Source organism: Parasteatoda tepidariorum, chromosome X2 (assembly GCF_043381705.1).
Source record: "Parasteatoda tepidariorum isolate YZ-2023 chromosome X2, CAS_Ptep_4.0, whole genome shotgun sequence".
Classification (NCBI taxonomy): Eukaryota; Metazoa; Arthropoda; class Arachnida; order Araneae; family Theridiidae; genus Parasteatoda; species Parasteatoda tepidariorum.
In genome coordinates this window covers 58132818-58152653 of record NC_092215.1, presented here as the reverse complement: position 1 = coordinate 58152653, position 19836 = coordinate 58132818, and the positions used below count along the sequence as shown (strand labels likewise).

Sequence of the window (19836 nt, the reverse complement as noted above, 5' to 3'; positions counted from 1 at the left end):
ACTATATATTAAGAGGAAACAACAATTACTGTGCTCTTGTGTGAGCTATATTGGGCTAACTATATTTATTAGTTTTAATTGCTGGAAAAACAGCTGAATATACTTAAATAATGCTATAGTAAATGAAATAGTTTAGTATAGCTGAAATATCATGGTTGAATATCCCATAGATTACACTTTAAGTGGTCACCATTTTTTAAAAGACAAAAATAAGAAACAATATTCCCTGTATTTTCCCAGTTTGTAAAGAAAAAATCAAAATTCCCTGCATTTTCCCTGTTATTTTAGGTGATTTTTAAATTCCCTGTATTTTCCAGGTTTTCCCTGTTCTCCCTGTGGAGTGGCAACCCTGTTTACTCGACGGCTTAAATCAGATTTCTGATGCATCGCCTTGAATGAAAGTCGCTGTATCGTCTTGCTGATATATGCGTTAAATCGATATGTCTCGATACATCGATTTATAGCCCAGTCCTAATCATGACATTACATGACAAATTTTGTTCAATACCGAAATTCATGACTTTCCAGGTGCGCGGATACCCTGCTTATGACAAAAAACAAGAATTTAAAAGCTCATCTATTGACCAGCATTGTTGGGACTCTAATCATAATTTTCCTTCTTCTAAAGTCATTCAAAATTGTTCTTCAATTTTTGATTCAGATTTTTACGAGTCTTATCATATTTTCAAAAATTCGAAACTGTTGGTCAATGACCTATCCAGCATTCCTTCTCTTTCTCCTGTTTGGAAATCTATGATTAAGGCTGAGGGCAGGCTTCTTTTGCTTTCCTCAGTGAAATAGATATCCCACAATTACAAATTGATAATTTGTAAGCTACAAATCGTTTGCGGTCGCCCCCTTTTACATGGTGGACGCTAGAGGAAGGGGGTTTGAACGGCGAGAGGAGCACTCGTCTGGTCAGCAGATGGGGAGATAAGGAGTGATAGATTTAAATGACCCCGCCCGAGGAGTCTGTCGAGGCACACGTAGGCACAAGCCATTTTACATGCAGAAAGGTAGACCCCCTGGCCGGCTGTGGTCAATGGCGCGTGGCATCCATGTCTAATTGGTTGATACCCATGTCTAATGAGGGAGGGCTTTCCTTCAACTTTGCGAGGTTGCTCTCTCCGTAAAACTAACTAACCACCTTTTTGTTCCTTGCTTCCTATTCGTCATCCATTCACCCTTCCCTCCTATTGGCCGTTGCTCTAAACTCTTTTGTGACGCCACCTTTTTCTATATTTACCCTGTTTTCTCTCATTTCTTTCTGTTGCACTGATGAAGGTTGCCCTTTGAGCATCCGAAACAGCTGTCTGTATTTTATAAATATTTTTGTGCTCTTTAACATTGTTTGCCTTAGTTTGTATTTTAGCACAAAGGTTGCCCACTTGTGTATTTATTACTTGCTAATGTTAATGCTATTACGCATTCTGCTAAATCTTTATATCTCTTTGTGCGTATATGATCATTTATATTGTTTTTACTGTCATATGCTATTTTAAAATGTAGTCCACAAATATTACAGAACACATAGTGCTGCAATTTGTTGAACTTTGTTATGCAAGGAAAGCTTTTAAAATAAGATTTTAAAAATATCTGATTGTAAATTTTGGGAGGCATTGTTAACAAAATCACACAGCAATCAATATGCACCAAATCATAAACACAAATAACATTACAGTTGCCAAACAGTGCTCTTAATCTAGAAACTCTGTGACCTTGGGGTAAAGTTAGCATAGTTTATAGATCAATATTGCTGGTCATATGATCACACACATCAGAGGTTCTACTGATCTCGCCAAGGTGTATATCTTCCCTCATTGATTACAGATTGTTTGCTCATCCTCACATGATTGGTATTCAATACTTACTTGTCTGGCACTCATGTTTGTAGTTATGAGTATCATAATTGGTATTTATAATTTTGTAAATCTTTGAATTTCTGATTTAAATAAGCATGTTGTTAATTTTATTTTTTTCCTCTTAAAAAAAATGCAAGAATTGTGAATAAACAAAGAACCGTACGATTTTAACACTTGACCATATTATTGAGTAAAAAAACCATATACAGTGTGGAAAAACTGCAAAAGTCGGCAGGTATGAATTTATTACTCAAAATGTAATGTTTCATACATAAATAATGCTTTCCGTAGGATGGAGCCTAAGAGACACGTTTAAGAGAATCCAACTATACAACCTTTAAATAATGCAAATTATTTTTAAATTTGTAAAAACTATTTCAACCTTAATTTGAATTTTGGGTTATTTATAGAACACTTACATTAATCAGTATTTATAGTACACTTACATTAATCAGGTCATTTAGTTGGATGGTTGGCCACTTAGTCTGTCCTTTTTCTATTAATAATCATAATTATAGCATATTTTTTAAAATTAAAGTTTAGCATACTTTTAAGGGAACAATAGAAAAGCCAAACTTGGAGTTTTCTTAAAGGTTTGAAAGTAATAAATAACAAAAAATAAAGTAAAGTAGAGAAAATTATAAAGAATAGAGAAGTAGTAAGAAATTATAGAGAATACATAAATTATAATGAAAAACATATATATAAAGTTTAAAGTAATTTAGTCTAAAAAAGATCTTCAGAGAATCGCAAATTGTTTGTAATGGCTAAGAATCGCAAATTGTTGTAGGAACTGCGTTGTGAGAACAGGGATGCCACAAGGTGCCCTTGACTTTCAAGTCTAATTTAAAATTATTAATAATTTGTTGCTATTAAAAATGTTTTAAGATAGAGTTGAAAGAGTTTTTGATACCAAGAGTATCTTGTCCATCTACAGTGAGGGTTTGCATCAAATTTCATTCAAATTGCTACTCTTCATGTGAGAAAAGCAGAGCTTTCAGTAATTGCTGATATAAAAGCAGCTATCACCCCATAAATATGGAAAAAGATTAAAGAGTATTTATAAAAAGCTTTATTCCCTCACTCAAAAAGTTATGTTATGAGCAACATGCTGATTCATCACAATAAATTATATTCCTTCCACATCCACTTTTGAATGTAGATAGTAATTTTTCTTCCTATTATTTAAGCTTTTAATATAATGTATTATTTCTTTTTATTAATTAAAAATAAAGTTCCAGCCTGTATTTATTTCTGACATAATATTAAGATATTCATAACCTCACCAGTTACATCCATAGTTTCTGTTTCTTAGTCGTACACATATGAAGCATATAAATATCAAGAATTATATCAATATTATACTACAGACAAATATCACATGAATGGGGTGCCATAACTGGAAATATATTTGGGAAAAAATATGCTAAAATGTAAAAAACAATTAAGCAGAGCTATTTTGAAAACTAAAAGACATTATAGAATAAATAAAAATAAAGCATTCCAATAATATGTTCTTAAAGTAACTATTATTCCAAAAAATGTAAATACTTTAGAAATTTTTCATAGCAAAAGATACCAAAAAAAAAGAAGAAAAACAAGAAAAAATGAATTATTTTGTAAAACAGACAGACTCTTTGGTATTATACCCTTAACAGTGTTAATGACTTAGCACCAACAAAGGTATTTCTGTACAGTATTGCTTCATAAATTTGTTTATTTTTGCATATTACTTCCAACACAAAGGTAAGTTTACTTGTTTTTTTAAAAAAAAGTAACAATTTAAAATTTGTGAACACTTTTTCTTAAATACACATGAGCTTTGTCAAGAAAGGAAAACAATACAATTATTGAACTTACCTGATTATAGTGCAATAAGTTTTTTTTCTTTCCATAGTCATACTTAAGAAACTTTTTAGAATTAACCATCTGAAATCGAGTATGAATATCTTCATTACATGTTTTAAAAGTTTTAGAATCAAAACATAAAACACGTTGAAATAAAATAAAAATAGGAGTAGTTCTCACCACAATTTAAATCAGAGCATTAGAGTAATTAAAAAAGTACACTAAATGCATTTATAACATTGTAGCAAAAACTTCAAATACCTAGTCAAATACAGAATCTATAAAATACGAGATTGCTAGAAATGGGTCCTACTGCATGAACCATATTATTTACATTTCTTAAAATGGAATCAAAATCGTGTTGCAGCTAAAATTTTTTAATGAAATAAATCATGAAATTTAATATAAATAAGAATACATTTAAATAGAAAAATATTGTGATGCTAAGTTTTAAATCAGTATAGAATGTCAATTCTAAATAAAAATTTATAAATCTTTAGTCCATTAAATTACAGAAATTATTAATTAGTTCATAAAAGTGTAACTCAAATTTCAGTACAGTGAAACCTGAGTCAGCTGACCACGTGTGGTGTGTTACTTTAGTAGACCAATGTGGATGGTCAACATATAGAAGGAAACAAAATATTGTTTTTCTATCATTTCTCACGTCATGTATTCTTTTTTTACATATTTTCCATCAACACATACATAAAATTAAATTTTTTAACGTGATTTAAAAATTTTAATTAGAAAAAAACCATTATATCTAAAGAAATGAGGTTAATAACAATTTAATATGAAAGAGATTAGTTAAAAAAAAACAAGCAAATATAACATGCATAGTTTGTTACTGATGCATACAGTTATTATAAATAATTTCATAAAACATTGGAGCATAAAAAAATATATGATTAGAAAACTTAACATTCCAACACTTCAAAATGTTTTTTATTTTCTATTTGATGCATTTCATGTTAAAGTTTTTTACAATTCTTATATGGTCTACTCACTAAGGAGTTTTAAGTTGAATTTTAATACTATTTCAGAAATTCAAACACAAGATAGGCATTCAGGTTACAAAGGCTTTGTTCCCTATTATAACATAGGATAAATTTGGTTCTTGATAATAGAGGTCAACTTGATAGGTTTCACTGTAGTATCATAGCTTAAAAGAAATATTTAAAAACATAGTTTATAGTGAAAAAAGAGAATGAAGACTAAATAAAGGTAGGTAGGTACTTTATTTACATCGCACTAGAGCTGCACATTGGGCTATTGGCCTGAGAAACATCCCTGAGGATGACCCGAAGACAATTTTGATCCTCTGCAGAGGGGGCGACTCCTCTGCTTTGGTAGCCCGACAACCTGTGCTTGAAGTTGAGCACTTTACGGTAAAATAGTTTAACGAGGACCGATACCGTGCACCCTTGTCCCAGGCTGATCAAAGTGGTCACCCACTTGCTTACTGACCATAGCCAGTGATGCTTGACTTTAGGGTTCTACTAGGAACTGTGTTTTTACGATCAGTTCAAGAATGAAAGTAGAATGATAAATAGAACTGAGGTAAAACTATTTACATTTCTTGCATTTTGAAGCTTAAGTCCTAAAGTGTCACTTTACAAGAATACTAGAATAAAACGTATACGACCAGGATATAGAAGGCTGTATTTGGTGAAGAAAAATATATAGTTTTTATTCTTAATTCTTTGCAATTTATATTGACAAAAAAATAAACATTTTAAATAGCACTTAGTGCCTTATAATTTAAGTTCTTCATGGAAAGAATTCCAGAAGAAATCCAATTCTGGTTCAGCATAAAAATTGTAACACAATCTGAATTTAAACTACCTGACCATAGTGAACTACGCTTCTCGTTGAAGATCCAGCAGGGGTGTGATGAACATAAACACCAAGCCTAGTCTAAATAAAAAACTAGAGTTCAATATAATAGTTATACTAAATGGAATACTGATTTTATTAAAAGGAATTAGAATTTTTACACAAACCTTATTCAGTTGAGAATAATCAGTTCCACAAACAAGAAAAATAACATCTTCACAAACGAATTTGAGCTTTGTATCACACACAAGCTGGCTTAGCCATTTCATGAATATATCATTTGGTAAGAATTCGTCCCAGCCAACAAGTTCAAAAAGAATCTAAAAATATGATAAATCAAAATCAAAAATGCAAGTGATTTTAATAAAAACGAATAATTATTTATTTTAAAATCGCTTACATCTAATTCTTTTGTAAGAGGTGCAATATATCGAATGGCAGTAGTTATGTAACCAACTGTAGTGACAGGGGCTAAACCAATAAATAGTTTCACCTAAAAGGAAGAATACAATAAAAAAACACTTATTAATGATAAACAAACATATTTTAAAACAATAAATAATTTTAAACATTAAAAATACATATTTATTATAATCTACCTAATCAAGTTTCAAAATCCAGACATGACTTTTAAAAAATAGAAATAAGTGCTTCCTTTAGGCATGTAAAGACCATGCAAATTCTTAAAAGTTTGGTCACAAGGAAATTTAAATGAAAAATGAAAAGTAAAAAAAAAATATATATANAAAAAAAAAATATATATATATATATATAATAATGATCCCCATAAATGCGCTCTTCTTATCTTTTTTGTAAAAATAGGCCGCCATCCCTTAAAAAGTCTTTTTTTATGAAAAGGTTTTTTCTTAACCACCAGTTTTAAGGAAAAGTCAACTTCTGATTTATGAAGTTACTAACAATTATTTTATTTTAATTTCATTCCTTCATTTTAGTAAAATTTATCTTGTGTTGTCTAGTTATACAGCTAAAATTAGCACGATATTTGTCCCCAGAGATATTCACATCTCTTATTTGGAGGTAGGTGGCTTTTTAATGAATTGTTTAGTGATATCAAACTTTACCATAATTTTTTTAAAATACCTTTAATAATGTTTACTTTCCCATAATTTTCAGGTTAAAAAAAGCTTTAAAATAGTTCATTAATTAATCCACTTTTTTTTTAAAATTTACTTCTTTTTTGAAAAAATGTATACACAGAGATTGTCTTTGTATGTATACACAGAGAGCTTTCCTTTAAAATTATTTTTCGAAAGCTTCGAATTTTTCCAATGAGTGAGAATTACTTTGTGAAATATACATGTAAAATAGTAATTTAAAAATTGGGGATCAAATTCAGTTATTATATAATATTACATATTTTGTTAAATTTTAATAGTTGTAAATTCAAGACTCAAAGACCATTTCAAAACTCAAAGTGCCCTCTCTTTTGAGGAAGCACCATGCCCTTTCCTATTCTTAGGAAAAACTATGTCCTTATGCAGTATATTTAGCTAACTCATAAAATTGTCATAAAAAGAAGCAGTTAAAATAACTTCTTTGTTATACATTTCTGTTTGAAAATAAAATACTGAAATAACGGTTTAGGTAACAGAGGTGTTTATATATTTAAGTCTTCACTTGCCCACCTCTCAACAATGCGCCACCAGTGGTGATACATTAATCTTTTATGAAAATTATTGTGGTGACTCACCACAATAATTTTCATCACAGATTAAGTATAAGAAACAGATTAAAATCATTTGCATAAGGTACTTCTACCAAAATAAATTTAAGCCAAATAATTTGCAAGCATCTGTGTTTTTAGTTTGAACCACCCACTAAATCAACATGATATTCTCGTCAGTTATGATCCATAGAACAAAATTTGAAGAGTCTAGCTCATTTATAATTAAAACAAAGGTTTGAAGGCAATTCATTTTTTAAAATTAGGGAATGAGGTGATATTTTTGAAAACGTGTCATACCATCTGAGCATCTATTTCCATTTGATCAGACTTTTGGTATGGAAATTGTATGAACAATATTATACAAATATATGAAACAAAGACTATTATGACAATAACTGCAAGAAATAATAGTTGCTATTAGAAAGTTTCTCAAAGGTATTTCCACATGCACTTTTGAAAGAGAATTTGTTAATAATTGAGTTATATATATATATTTCTGTATAAACCATAACATCTTTTATCTTCATTTAGTTTTTAGAAACATTAGTTAGTCAAACTCAATTTCACTGGAAAATCATCTTTTAAGCATTTTGCTCCTTGAGAAAATTTTCTTACTTTTCTCTCATTTTTAATTAAGGAAAAAAAAAACAAAAAGGGCACCAGACTATAGTTCAGAAAGAGCTGGTAATTAAGCTTAAAAAAAACTAATTCACAAACTTATAAGTTGCTAAACAGCTATTGAAAAGAACCTGCTTTTAAAGAGCATTACTATAACTGCACTAGATTTATTTATTATAGCAATTTTTTTTTTTTTTTTTAATGTTCAAGAAATGATTAAGCAAATGTAAAAAAAAAAAATTCTTATTATAATACTTAATTTTTGGGTTTCATACAGGAAGCACAAAAAACTATGTGTTCATTGAAATTGGGCAAAAATTTTTTTAACTATGCCTTTTGTTTGTTTTCAGTGCATATTTTGATTTTATTAAAAATTTAAATGTGATATTTTTGATTTAAATCATGGTTTTTTATAATTTTACCAATTAAAACTGTGATAAAGCATAAATAATGATTAACAAACATTACTTAAAGAAATAATAACTAAAGTATTTAATATTTCTAACACTTTTATGTAAAAATATTAATAACGGTTAAAATTGTAAGATAATTATTACAAACTAACCTCAGAATGAATAAAATCATAGCTACTTTTAGAAAAGCTTAACACTCTGTATACTTTATAAAGACAAAAATCAAATTCAACAGTAAATGAAGAATAAATTATTATTATTTAGATCAATTAATATAAAAAAATTACTTATTCTAAATTACTTTTAGAGGAATAAGTCTTTCATTATTTAGAAATATAAACTACACATTTAATAAGTATTATAAATTCTTTTATTTATATAAGTATAAAATCAAATGGGTATAATTGAAATATGCTTATTAAACAGAAAGTTATCTTACATGCTGCTACTGGATAGTTATAACTGAAAAGTTTAACACCATTTTAATGCCTAATTAGTCTCTCATTTATTTGTCTATTTTACATATCAAATTATAATTTATCCCATCTCATTATTTTGTTGAAAAACAAAATTCAATATAAATGATACAAGACTAAAAAAAATCGCAACCTTTAGAATTATTTATAAATTATACTACTATACAAAAATATTTTAGATTAAAATCAATAGTTTAAACAAATGCCTTTTTTTTTTAAATGAGTTTAATCACAAATTAAATCATATCAACCCTGTACAATAGTATGAAGTTTTTAATTATATGTTTCTAAAAAAAATTTTCCTGTTACAATAATATTTTTTATACATTTGAAATCACAGAGAAATGCTCCATAATAAACAGATGTTTAAATTCATTTGACAGATAAAAAGCAAAGTTTTTAAGATCATGTAATTTTAGATTCAGCAACCTTATAAATTGAGGTTTGAAAGCAAAGGATAATAACACAAACATAATATAACAAATTTAAAATCGTTTCTAAGGATGCACAGAATAGTAATTTTAACTGAATAACAAATACTGTCTGGTATTTGACTGAATAATCTCTAAATAAATTTTCAATCATTTTAAAATTTCTAAGAAGAATAAGAAATTAGAATGAAGCAATTTATAAATTTATTGTAATGACCATAAAAATGCTCTTACTTTTTTATTATACTCTGGTTTACTTGAAAGCAGAGCAAAAGATGTAGTTGTGCCTTGGGAATGACCAATTAAATAAAGTTCGTTCTGACCACTAACGTTTAGAGCAAAATCAATCATAGCTGGCAGATCATACTCAGCCATCTCATCAAAACTTAAAAATAATAAATTATATGTTACACGCTTAATTTTTTTCAAATAACTTCTAAAAAAAGGAAATAAATTACTTGTAAATAGAGTTCAATCTAATACAATAATGACTGAATTGAATTGAATGTAAGTTTTAATGGCACAAGGTCCAGAGAGGACATGCTGCGCCAGACACACGGTTTTAAAAACATATTAAAAGGTAGAATAGAGTACAATTACACAATCAATAAGTATAGTAAAAATTATGAGAATTCTAAAACAGTGTAAATGCAAGTATTTTCATATGTGGATAAAACTTGATAAAAATGGTTAGCATGATAAATCTCTTATATACTGTTTAAAATACCAATAGTGCGAAGAAAAGCAAAGATGTTAGGATGATGGTTTTCATCTAACAAGTCTTTTATGCATAAAATGGAGCTACCAAAAAAGGTGAGGCGAAGCTGGTTAAAACATGGACAAAGTATTAAAATGTGATGAATCGTGAGCAAAACGTTGCATTCGGGAGGAGGTTCTCCAAATAGCAAATGAAGGTGAGTAAGTCGAGTATGTCCTACTCGCAAGCGGGTGAGTTTGACATCTGCCCTGCGCATGTGCAGTGCAGGCCAAGGCTCCAAAGTAGGTTTAGCAGAATGTAATTTGTTTTCACCTTGCAGGTCCCAGTGTTGCTGCCATAAACACTGAACAAGTTTGCGAATGTGGTTTTTTAAAATACAATAATGACATTGTACATGATTCTCACAGCTAAACTATGATGAAATGCGAGGTTTTTTTAATGGATTTTTTAAGGCTAAATTTCCTTTTTTTAATGGTAATTGAAATCAGGACATTCAAAAATTTAGTTTGAATAGTAAAGTTCAAAAACCTGCAACTTTTTCCCCCCAGATTTAATATGTAATTAAAGGCACACGGCATTATAATCAACAGAAATTTTCTTTTTTTTTAAACAAAGAAGTATGAATTTTCCTAGGTATGATTTTTCTAGTTTTCTCAGTTTTATGTACCTAACTGCAGAAATCTTTAATATTTACTTTTTACAGATGACAAAAAGTTTTATGAAAGATTAACAGCATTTGAACTTCTGAAAAGTATTTCCATGTACTTTCAGCATAATTTGACTAAGTTCCATCTTTAAACAATTTTCTTTAAAGTGACATAAAAAAAAAAAACAACTAGAAAATTACAGTAAATTCAAAGCATTCAATAACATAGTACTATGACATGAAATAAAGCATTAAAACTCTTAAATAAAAAAGTTTAACTTTTGAAAGCCAAGTTCTGTTTCAAGCAATTTAATAATAATAACAAACAAAAAACTAGATTTATGACTTTTAAAATAAAAACCAAATCATATGTGTAACAATCAGAAATTCATTCCATATTATTCAGTTTTCCTTCTTTTAAATTATTATACAATAAAATATTCATCAAAAATATTATAAATTTTAAATTAAAGTTTGATCTATAATAGATCTACATAAAAATGTATAGAAATAAAGCTTTTACTTTACTTATGATTTAAGTAAAAGTGTTAAAATTGAAGAACTTAGGAATTTTGAAATTTGTTTAAAAACTGCATTTTTCTTCTCCTTAAAATTATTTTAATTACATAATTAAAAAATCATAAATGCATAGCTGCCAACCTTAGGAATCAAAAATTAGGAACACTATATGCAACAAAATTATACGCACCAATTACGAGAGTAAGACAAAAATTTAACTATTAAATAATAACATTAATAAACATATGTTTAAATACCTTATGTAAATTAGTAAAACAAAACTACAAACACTACCTTTTGTGGGAAATTTATAATATTAATATTTTATAATTAGGAATACCAGTATAATAATTTAAAAACAACCATTACCTATTAATATATAATTATTCTTCTCCAAATTATAAAACACAGGTAAATAATAATCTACATCATAAACAAATATTTCTGATGCAAGTGTTCTGATGCTACAATACATTTTTTTTAAAAATAATAATAGTTGTTTAAGATTCAATTTAGTGAAATGATCAGTAATAGCTATTGGAATAGTATTTTCTAATAAAAAGCTACTAAAAATTACTTCGGCACAATAATCACAGAAACGCGCTTGTGGCGATCAGAACAAGAGACTGGTTTAAAAGCAAATATAAAGTAATTTTAAGAAAATTCGGATTTTTATAAAAATATCAGATTTTCAGATTTGATTTAAAAATTAGGAACAAATCCGAAAATTTCTGAACAGTTGGCAGCTATGTAAATGTCGAAATTAAAAGTTCAGCAATATGGAATCAAGTTCTTCCTGATTTACAAGTTTAAAACATAAAAAATCATTTTTCCCCCCCTTTCTTTTCTCATTAAAGATTTTTTTTAAAAGAATGCCAGTAAATATTGACCACAAGTTCACAAGTCAGTTTCATAACTTAAACAAGAAAAATATTCATGGAAAGTTTTAGGCTTCAATTTGTGAATAATAAAATGTCTGAAATATTAAATATTTAGGTATGCTGATTTTTTAATACACAAGAATTTTTTAATTTTACTTGACAGATTGCTAATAATTATTCATATTATGCAAGAAAGATAAGTAGAGCAATTTTAATGTGATTGAAGTGTGTAGAATATAAATTAAGGCTTTTATAAGTTTTTGAGTGAAAAATAAGATTTTCATAAGGTGGAGGAAATCGTACTAAACAAAAGACTTAATTTGCCTCATTAAATCCTGAATCTTGTTAATATTGTAACTTAGATATACAAAATTCTAAAAATGTTTAATTAAATTTAAATTTAATGATAAAGCAAACTTAATATAATTTGGTATCTTTACCAGTTTAATAACAACCAATAAAATATATAATATATCACTATGACTATTAAGATTGAGAACAGAGTAATTATTACAGGCTAATCATACTCATTAATTACGTCAAAATTTTAAAAAATTAGAAAACATGTTTACATAACAACATTAAGTGATAATAAATAAAAAAAATCATAAAAACATTTTATTTAAAATTCATTATTCCATGCAGATTGAAGTAAAAATAAACTGCAAAACTGAAAACCTTAATATATAATGTATTGTTATATTTTATAACTTAATATTGATAGTATAATTAAAATTAAAAAAAACTTTTCACCTAAAATCCCAAAATTCCCTTGATTTAGGAGAATATTTCACATGTTTTCTTGAGTAAGTGTTTCCTCTTATATTTCCAAGCCAAACATCATATCCAGCATCTGCTAATATATATGCTGAAAAATGGAAATGCTTGTAAGTAATTTTAAAATGGCATTCCATCTAGAAAGGGGAGAAGAGGTTAAAATCTTATTTTCTAATTTGTGCAGCACTTTAAAGAAGGGTTTGTTGATTTAAATCAGCTTGATTTAAATCACAATTTAAATCAAATGATTTTTTTTTAAAAAACATTGATTTAAATCAACTAATTTTNATATAGACTTACATAGCTGTATAAAGTTAATAATAAGCATGATTTTTTTAAAAAAATAATACAAATAATGCTAATTAAAATTCCACCTTTTGAATGAAAAAGCGTGGAATTAAAATCGACATTATATTTTATTGGTAGAAAATGTATATTTCTGAAGCTTGAGGTTATATTAAAAAGAAATTACCCCAATATGCCAAAAATAGAAAAAGAAAAAAAAAAAAGGCTGATGAATTCAGATATTTTTCTCCTGATATAGTGTCATTCCTTTCTTCAAAGTCTATTTGAAGAAGTAGGGTTATGTTAGCAGTAGGGTTATAATATGTTTACAGTATTTTTGACATTATCTGATTTTCTATAAAGAAATTTTGTGAAAAAAATTTCCAATGAGTACATAGAATTTAAAATTTTTTTTTTTAGCTTAGCTTATCTATTTTGATATAGAATTAAAAATAATTATTTTAATATAAAAATAAATAGATTAAATATTTATTTTTTGATGAATGTCTACATTTATAAACACAATATGTTACATTTATTTGGTCATTTTAAAAATCAAGATAAAAAGAAAAGAAATCACAATTTTAAATTAAAATTATGGTTTACTAATTGAAACTTTGTTTTAATAGTCATAGAACAGGGGTCCATCCAAGCCAAATTTACTACCGCTTAGCGTTACCTTCACAAATTCAACTTTAGAAAAATACTTTTTCGTCAAATTTTATTTTAGTGTCTTGTAAGAAACAATAAATCCATATTTTTGTGTTGATTTTTTAATATGATTTTTAATTTTCACAAATTATGTCTAAATTTTCACAAAATAGGTATCTCTCAGAAAAACCTAGACAGACCCCTGAAGTATTCTTCAAATTTTCTACTTCATCTAGTCTTTAAATTTCAATTATGCATTTATTTCAGAATGGTTGCAATTCATTCAAAGCTATGTATTAAAATGAAAAATTACTTTAGTAAGTTAGAGCTTCTAAAATATTGTGATAATATAGTTTTAATATTAATTTAATTTTGATTAAACATTTACAAAGTTTTTTTAATCATAAATGAAAGTTCTTACAGTGTATTTGAATAAAAGTAAAAAAAATCTGATTTAAATCAAAAAAATCTGATTTAAATCAAAAAAATCTGACTTTTTTGATTTTTTTTTAAAAAAATCACGAACCCTGCTTTAAAGATACCATAGCTAATACATTTACTCTTGATAACATGAAAATTTTTTATTATTAATTTTTAAACTACCTTCACTGGTACATTAGACACTAAGGACAGAGGAAGGTTCTTGTTTATAAAACCAAAACTATAGTGCGTCCATTTCTGCTTTATTCATGTTGTTTTAGTCTATGTAGCACAAAGTATACCCTCAAAACTATAGTGTGTCCATTTCTGTTTCATTCATGCTGTTATTTGCTTTAGTATATTAGTGTATTATTTGCTTGCAAAAACTATATGTGAGGCAATGACTACCCATAACCCCAGCAGCAAAAACCACTGTATTTACCTGAAAGATTCTCATAACACTATAGAAATTTTTTTAATTTATCTGCAAAGCTTTTTGGTCAAAAATTCAAATCAAATGTTAAAAGTTGAAGTTTTACAAGGCAAGAATGTCAAACACTACAATACAAGCTGAAATAATTGCTCTACTTAAAGAAAGTATGTAAGTAAGATTGTAAAGTTAATTCATTTCATGGAGATTTGCAGTTTATAGAATTGCATAATGTAGACCTTCTACTGTATATTATACATCAGACCACAAAAGAACTTATAACTACAAGATAATTAAATTTTCAGATACATAAATAAAAATGCTTTTTGGCATAAGCAATTTTAAATAACAATTATACCTAAACTCTGTTGAGGGAAATTTATGACCCAATCAGTTGAAGAAGATAGAAGCCCATGTTGTAAAAAAACAACTTTCTTTCCCTTCCGGGGGATTCTTTGAACTCCAAGAAGATAACCATCTCTTGTTTGAACAATATATTCTTCAACAGGGTAACCTTTACTAGAGATTAGTTCAGTCTAAAAAAAAAGAAAGAAAATTTTTCTTATAATCTAATAAATTTTTTATAAGAAAAAGAAATTTCTTACCAAAAACACACAAACATTTAAAGAAAAACAGACAAATCAATACAGTAAAACCTCGATTATTCAAAGTAATTAGAAAATACCCACTCTAGATTACCAAAATCTTCAGTAGGGTCAGGTGGGGTAAAGTGGGTACATGGAAGAAAGTGCGGCATATGTTAAAAAAACATTTATTTTCTCCTTTTAACTCAAGGTAATTTATTTAATATTTAAAGAGACATTTACAGGGAATGCGACAAAGCATTTTTATTTCAGTCTTGGAAACTGATAAAAAGGTTAATGTTTATAAACTATCTGCTTATGATCAACTTATACAGGATGCCAGATTAATCTACTGATCAACTTCCTTTCTAAATATCATTAAAACCTGGCAAAACTATTTATTTTAGTTCAAACATGTAGAGGGACATCTAATGAACAGATGTATAGTGAACAAAAAAACAAAAACAAAAAACAGATATCACCCTGAATAACTTTCTTTCTTATGATAGGATTTTCAAGTAATAAGTGTCAATCTTAATAGTTTCTGGGGGTGACTTCAATTATGCTAATTAATTACTGCTAACTATAATTAAGTTGTGAAATCAGACACAAAAACGCACTTTCTCTGAATAAGAATATTTCATTAATTCGATATTTCATATATTCAACATAAATTTAATCTTAAATTCTCAGAAAATAAATCTAAATTTAATATTAATTTGATCTCATTTAATGTGAAATACATGAAAAATGCACTTTCTCTGAATAAGAATATTTCATAAATTCTATATTTCATACATTCAACATTAATTCAATCTTAATTAAATTCTTTGAAAATAAATCTAAATTTAAGATTCGCTTGATCTCATTTAATGTGAAATACAAGAAAAATTATCTTATAACAATTAAATGCACTATTTAAAATTTGAAAAAAAAAAAAATTTAAGGGAAAGAGATTATTTCTACATGTGAAATACCAGAAAAATTATCTTATAATTAATAATTATACTATTTCAAATTCAGAAAAATGTAAGTAAGAGAAAGTGATTGTTTTTTAGTAGAATATTTGTTCTGGTTTAATTAAAGATAAAAACAATTTGAAGGTAGAAGAAATAAAGGAATTCTCCCTACAGCAAATTTTAAATATACAGTGATACCTCGAGATACGAGTTTAATTCCTTCCGTAACCTTGCTCGTATCTCAAAGCAATTTTCCCCATTGAAATCAATTGAAATGCCATTAATCCGTTCCAGTCCCAAAAATGCTACCCCCAATTATTTTTGTTACGTGTTTTTGAATAAGAAAAATGTATTTATAAATCACAAATATTGTATAAAAACACAATAAAAGAGAATGTAAAGCAAAAAAAAAAAAAAAAAACTGGTTTTATAAAGTGTACATACATATTTGTATTTTGGTCACTTAAATGCAACTTACATACAACTTAATTGCTACTGCATGCTTAATTTTAGTCACTGCTTTTCTCTTCACTGGTCTTTGCTTTTTTAGCCGGATTAAAAAAAATTGTCCAAGGAGGTTTGTTTCTTCCTCTTTTTCAGAATGCTGCAGAAATAAGTTAGTCAAGTGTCATTAAATAGCTCCGATGCACGACCAGTTGCAACTTTTTCGGGGTGTTTCTTTTCCACAAACTGTGAAATTCTCTCCCACATTCCCAAGAACTCTTTTATCTCACTTGTAGAGATAACCTCCTCCACCTCTGGCTCTTCCTCGAAACTAATTTCTTGCAGAACCCCCGAACGCTGCTGCGACTCTAACTCTTGTAATTCCTTGGTCGTCAGTTCCTGAGAGTGCTCATCGACGAGCTCGTTCACGTCTCTCTCACCCATCACCAGGTCCATCGATTTTCCCAGAGACACAATCTCCTCCTCCACTGGCACTTCAGATTCGAATCCTTCGAAGCTACAGACTCACTCAGGCCACAGCTTCTTCCATGCAGAGGTCAAGGTCCTCATTTTAACACTCAGCCAGGCCTAATCAATAATTCTGAGGCATATTACGATGTTAAAGTGGTCCTTCCAGTACTCTCGAAGGGTGAGGTTTGTGTTCTCTGTCACCACAAAGCAGCGCCAGAACAGGTGCTTAGTGTACAGCTTTTCAAAATTAGAAATCACCTACTGATCCATTGGCTGCAGGGACAAGAAGGACTTGCACGGCCGTTCCTCGTATTTCAAATGTCGCTCGTATCTCAAAACAAAACTTCACTCGCTCGACAGCTTGTTTCTCAAGTAACTCGTATGTTAGGGCACTCGTATCTCGAGGTACCACTGTATATTAGTATGAAAGAATATTAATTAATTAATACTGATCATTTTTATAAGGAAAAGAACCATTAAAATTTCCTAAATATTTTAACCAAACAGTTATGAGTTGCTAAGTACTCCAATGTTAATAGAATTCTACTAGAAAAATTGCTATGAAGGAATATTAATTAATTGATACTGATTATTTTTATAATAAAAAGTACCATTAAAATTTTGTAAATAAATATTTATATGAAACAGTTATGAGTTGCTAAGTGATCCATTATTAATAGAATTCTACTAGAAAAATTGCTAGAGCTTTTTTTTTTCAGAATGCAATATTTTAAAACAGCAATATTTTAAATAAATATTGGTATGAAAGAATATTGACTAATTGACACTGATTATTTTTAGAATGAAAAGTATCATTAAAATTTCGTATATAAATATTTATATCAAACAGTTATCTGTCTTAGCAACAGATAACTGTTTGATATAAATATTTATTATTAATAGAATTCTACTATAGTGTCCTATATTAATAGAATTCTACTAAAAAAATTGCAAGAAATTTTTTTTCTGAATGAAGTTATTCTGAAATTAAAAATAATACATTTTATTAATTATTATTTTTTTGCAATAAAATTTTCCAGTAATGTGCTTAAGTAGAGCAAATTATAAATTTTTTAGTCTGTTGTTTGTCATTTTTAAAGGTAGTCTGGTACACGTATACTGTCCCAAAAATGTCCCAGTTAGCCCACTAAGTGGCCTGAAATTTGCTTATTAACATAGTGCAGAATTAAATGAAATTAAATACAAGGAAAATATTGTAAATGAATTCTGTATATCTTTTATTATAAATGTTTTCAATTATAAAAAAGGCATTTTGAAAATATTACAAAAATAAATAAAATCATAATACAATAGAAATTTGATAACTGAATTGATAACAAATTTGAAAACACTGATTAACAGAAAAAATTCTAAACATAAAGAGAAAAAAAAAGTATAAAACATAAAATAGCACTTCATTATCAGTTATGCTTTTGATTGTAACAAGCAGAATGTATCTTAAAATGATAAAAAAAAAGTTTATCTAACTTATATTTATTTGTTCAATAAATACATTATTTAACCAATTTTAAAAATAATTGGAAAATGGATTTCGTAATGCTGTATTTTATCTTACACTTTTTTAGAACATTTTGCTCACACCAATTTATTTTTGCAGGAAAGCTAAGATAATGTAACATTTAAAAATTATATATTTATGCTTATAAAAACAAGGCTAATCTGTGAACATTTTCAAGTGTAGTTATAAAATATATTGTACAATTTAATGTAACAAAAACAATATTAATTTCTGGGTTATCTAATATATTACCAAAAAAGATTGATCACTAAAACTTAAAAATTACTAAAATTTAATGAATCTCCAAAACTTTAAAATAAAATTATTGTGATAGGGTGACCTGGGGTAATTCCTGATCAAAAAACGCAAATATCTATTTTGTGAAAAAACTATTCAAAATAGAATTTTAATATTTATTGGAAGTTTGAGGCTATATGAGATGAGTCCTATGCCAACTTCTTTTGTTTGAAAATCTAATTAGAATTTAAAAGATTTTAAATTTTTAGTGATCAGGAATTACCCCTGGTCTTCATCACTTTTGGGATAATTCCTGATCACTTTTGGGGTAATTGCTGATCACCAGTTTTTATTGTAAAGGGGCTGTTTGAAAATAATTATATAATGGTAATTAACAAATAAGACATCAAGATCAAAAAATAAACCAAAAAGATATCTTTAAGCAGCTAATAAAACAATTTATTTAAAAGCAAGAAGAATGATTAACGCCTTAAATTTTCAAAAATCTTTGCATCGTTACATACATTTTAGGCAATTAGCCAACTCATTCTCATGTTCTTCTGAAATATAAGAGAGTTCCCACATGGGTTACTTTTGCTGGATTTTTTGGGTTACTTTTGCTGGATTTTTTAACTTCATTAAGGGAAAGTGTAAAGTTAAGTAAGGTATGCCAACAGCTCTGGCAGCAGCTCTCACATTGAAATTTTAATTTTCAATCACTAAAAGAAATTCACTAATTTTGTTTACCAGAAGCTTAGTATCCTTTTTCGGCTTATAATTTCTCACCATATTTATACTAGGCTAATTTATAAACTTAAAAATTATTCTAACAGTTATACTAGGCTAATTTATTAACTTAAAAATTATTCTAACGATGTACACACATAAAATTAAGATAGAAGCAAGGTAAGACAAACCAGAAATGGTGCAAATCAGAATACAGTCTTGTATACAGTTAAAAACAAATTTTGTTCAAAACAAAAATTCCACTTAATAAATATGAACTGTTATTTAAGAAATGACAATTAGCTATTTATAAGCTATTTTATATACTATTTATAAGAAGAAATTACAATGATCAGGAATTACCCCAGTGATCAATAATTATCCCATATGTAGGG

The 19836-nt window shown here is 27.7% G+C and overlaps 1 protein-coding gene across 1 annotated transcript in view; it reads right to left on the bottom strand.

The window, feature by feature from the left end:
• Positions 1 to 19836, bottom strand: part of LOC107449168 (gastric triacylglycerol lipase) — a 30456-nt gene that overhangs the window by 5772 nt on the left and 4848 nt on the right. The window contains exons 2-8 of the mRNA XM_016064618.3: positions 14860 to 15037; positions 12692 to 12806; positions 9409 to 9559; positions 5950 to 6042; positions 5717 to 5869; positions 5559 to 5630; positions 3723 to 3791 (exon numbers count right to left, since the gene is read on the bottom strand). Of these exons, the coding sequence (XP_015920104.1) occupies positions 3723 to 3791; positions 5559 to 5630; positions 5717 to 5869; positions 5950 to 6042; positions 9409 to 9559; positions 12692 to 12806; positions 14860 to 15037 (831 nt within the window). The remainder of the gene's footprint in view (positions 1 to 3722; positions 3792 to 5558; positions 5631 to 5716; positions 5870 to 5949; positions 6043 to 9408; positions 9560 to 12691; positions 12807 to 14859; positions 15038 to 19836) is intronic.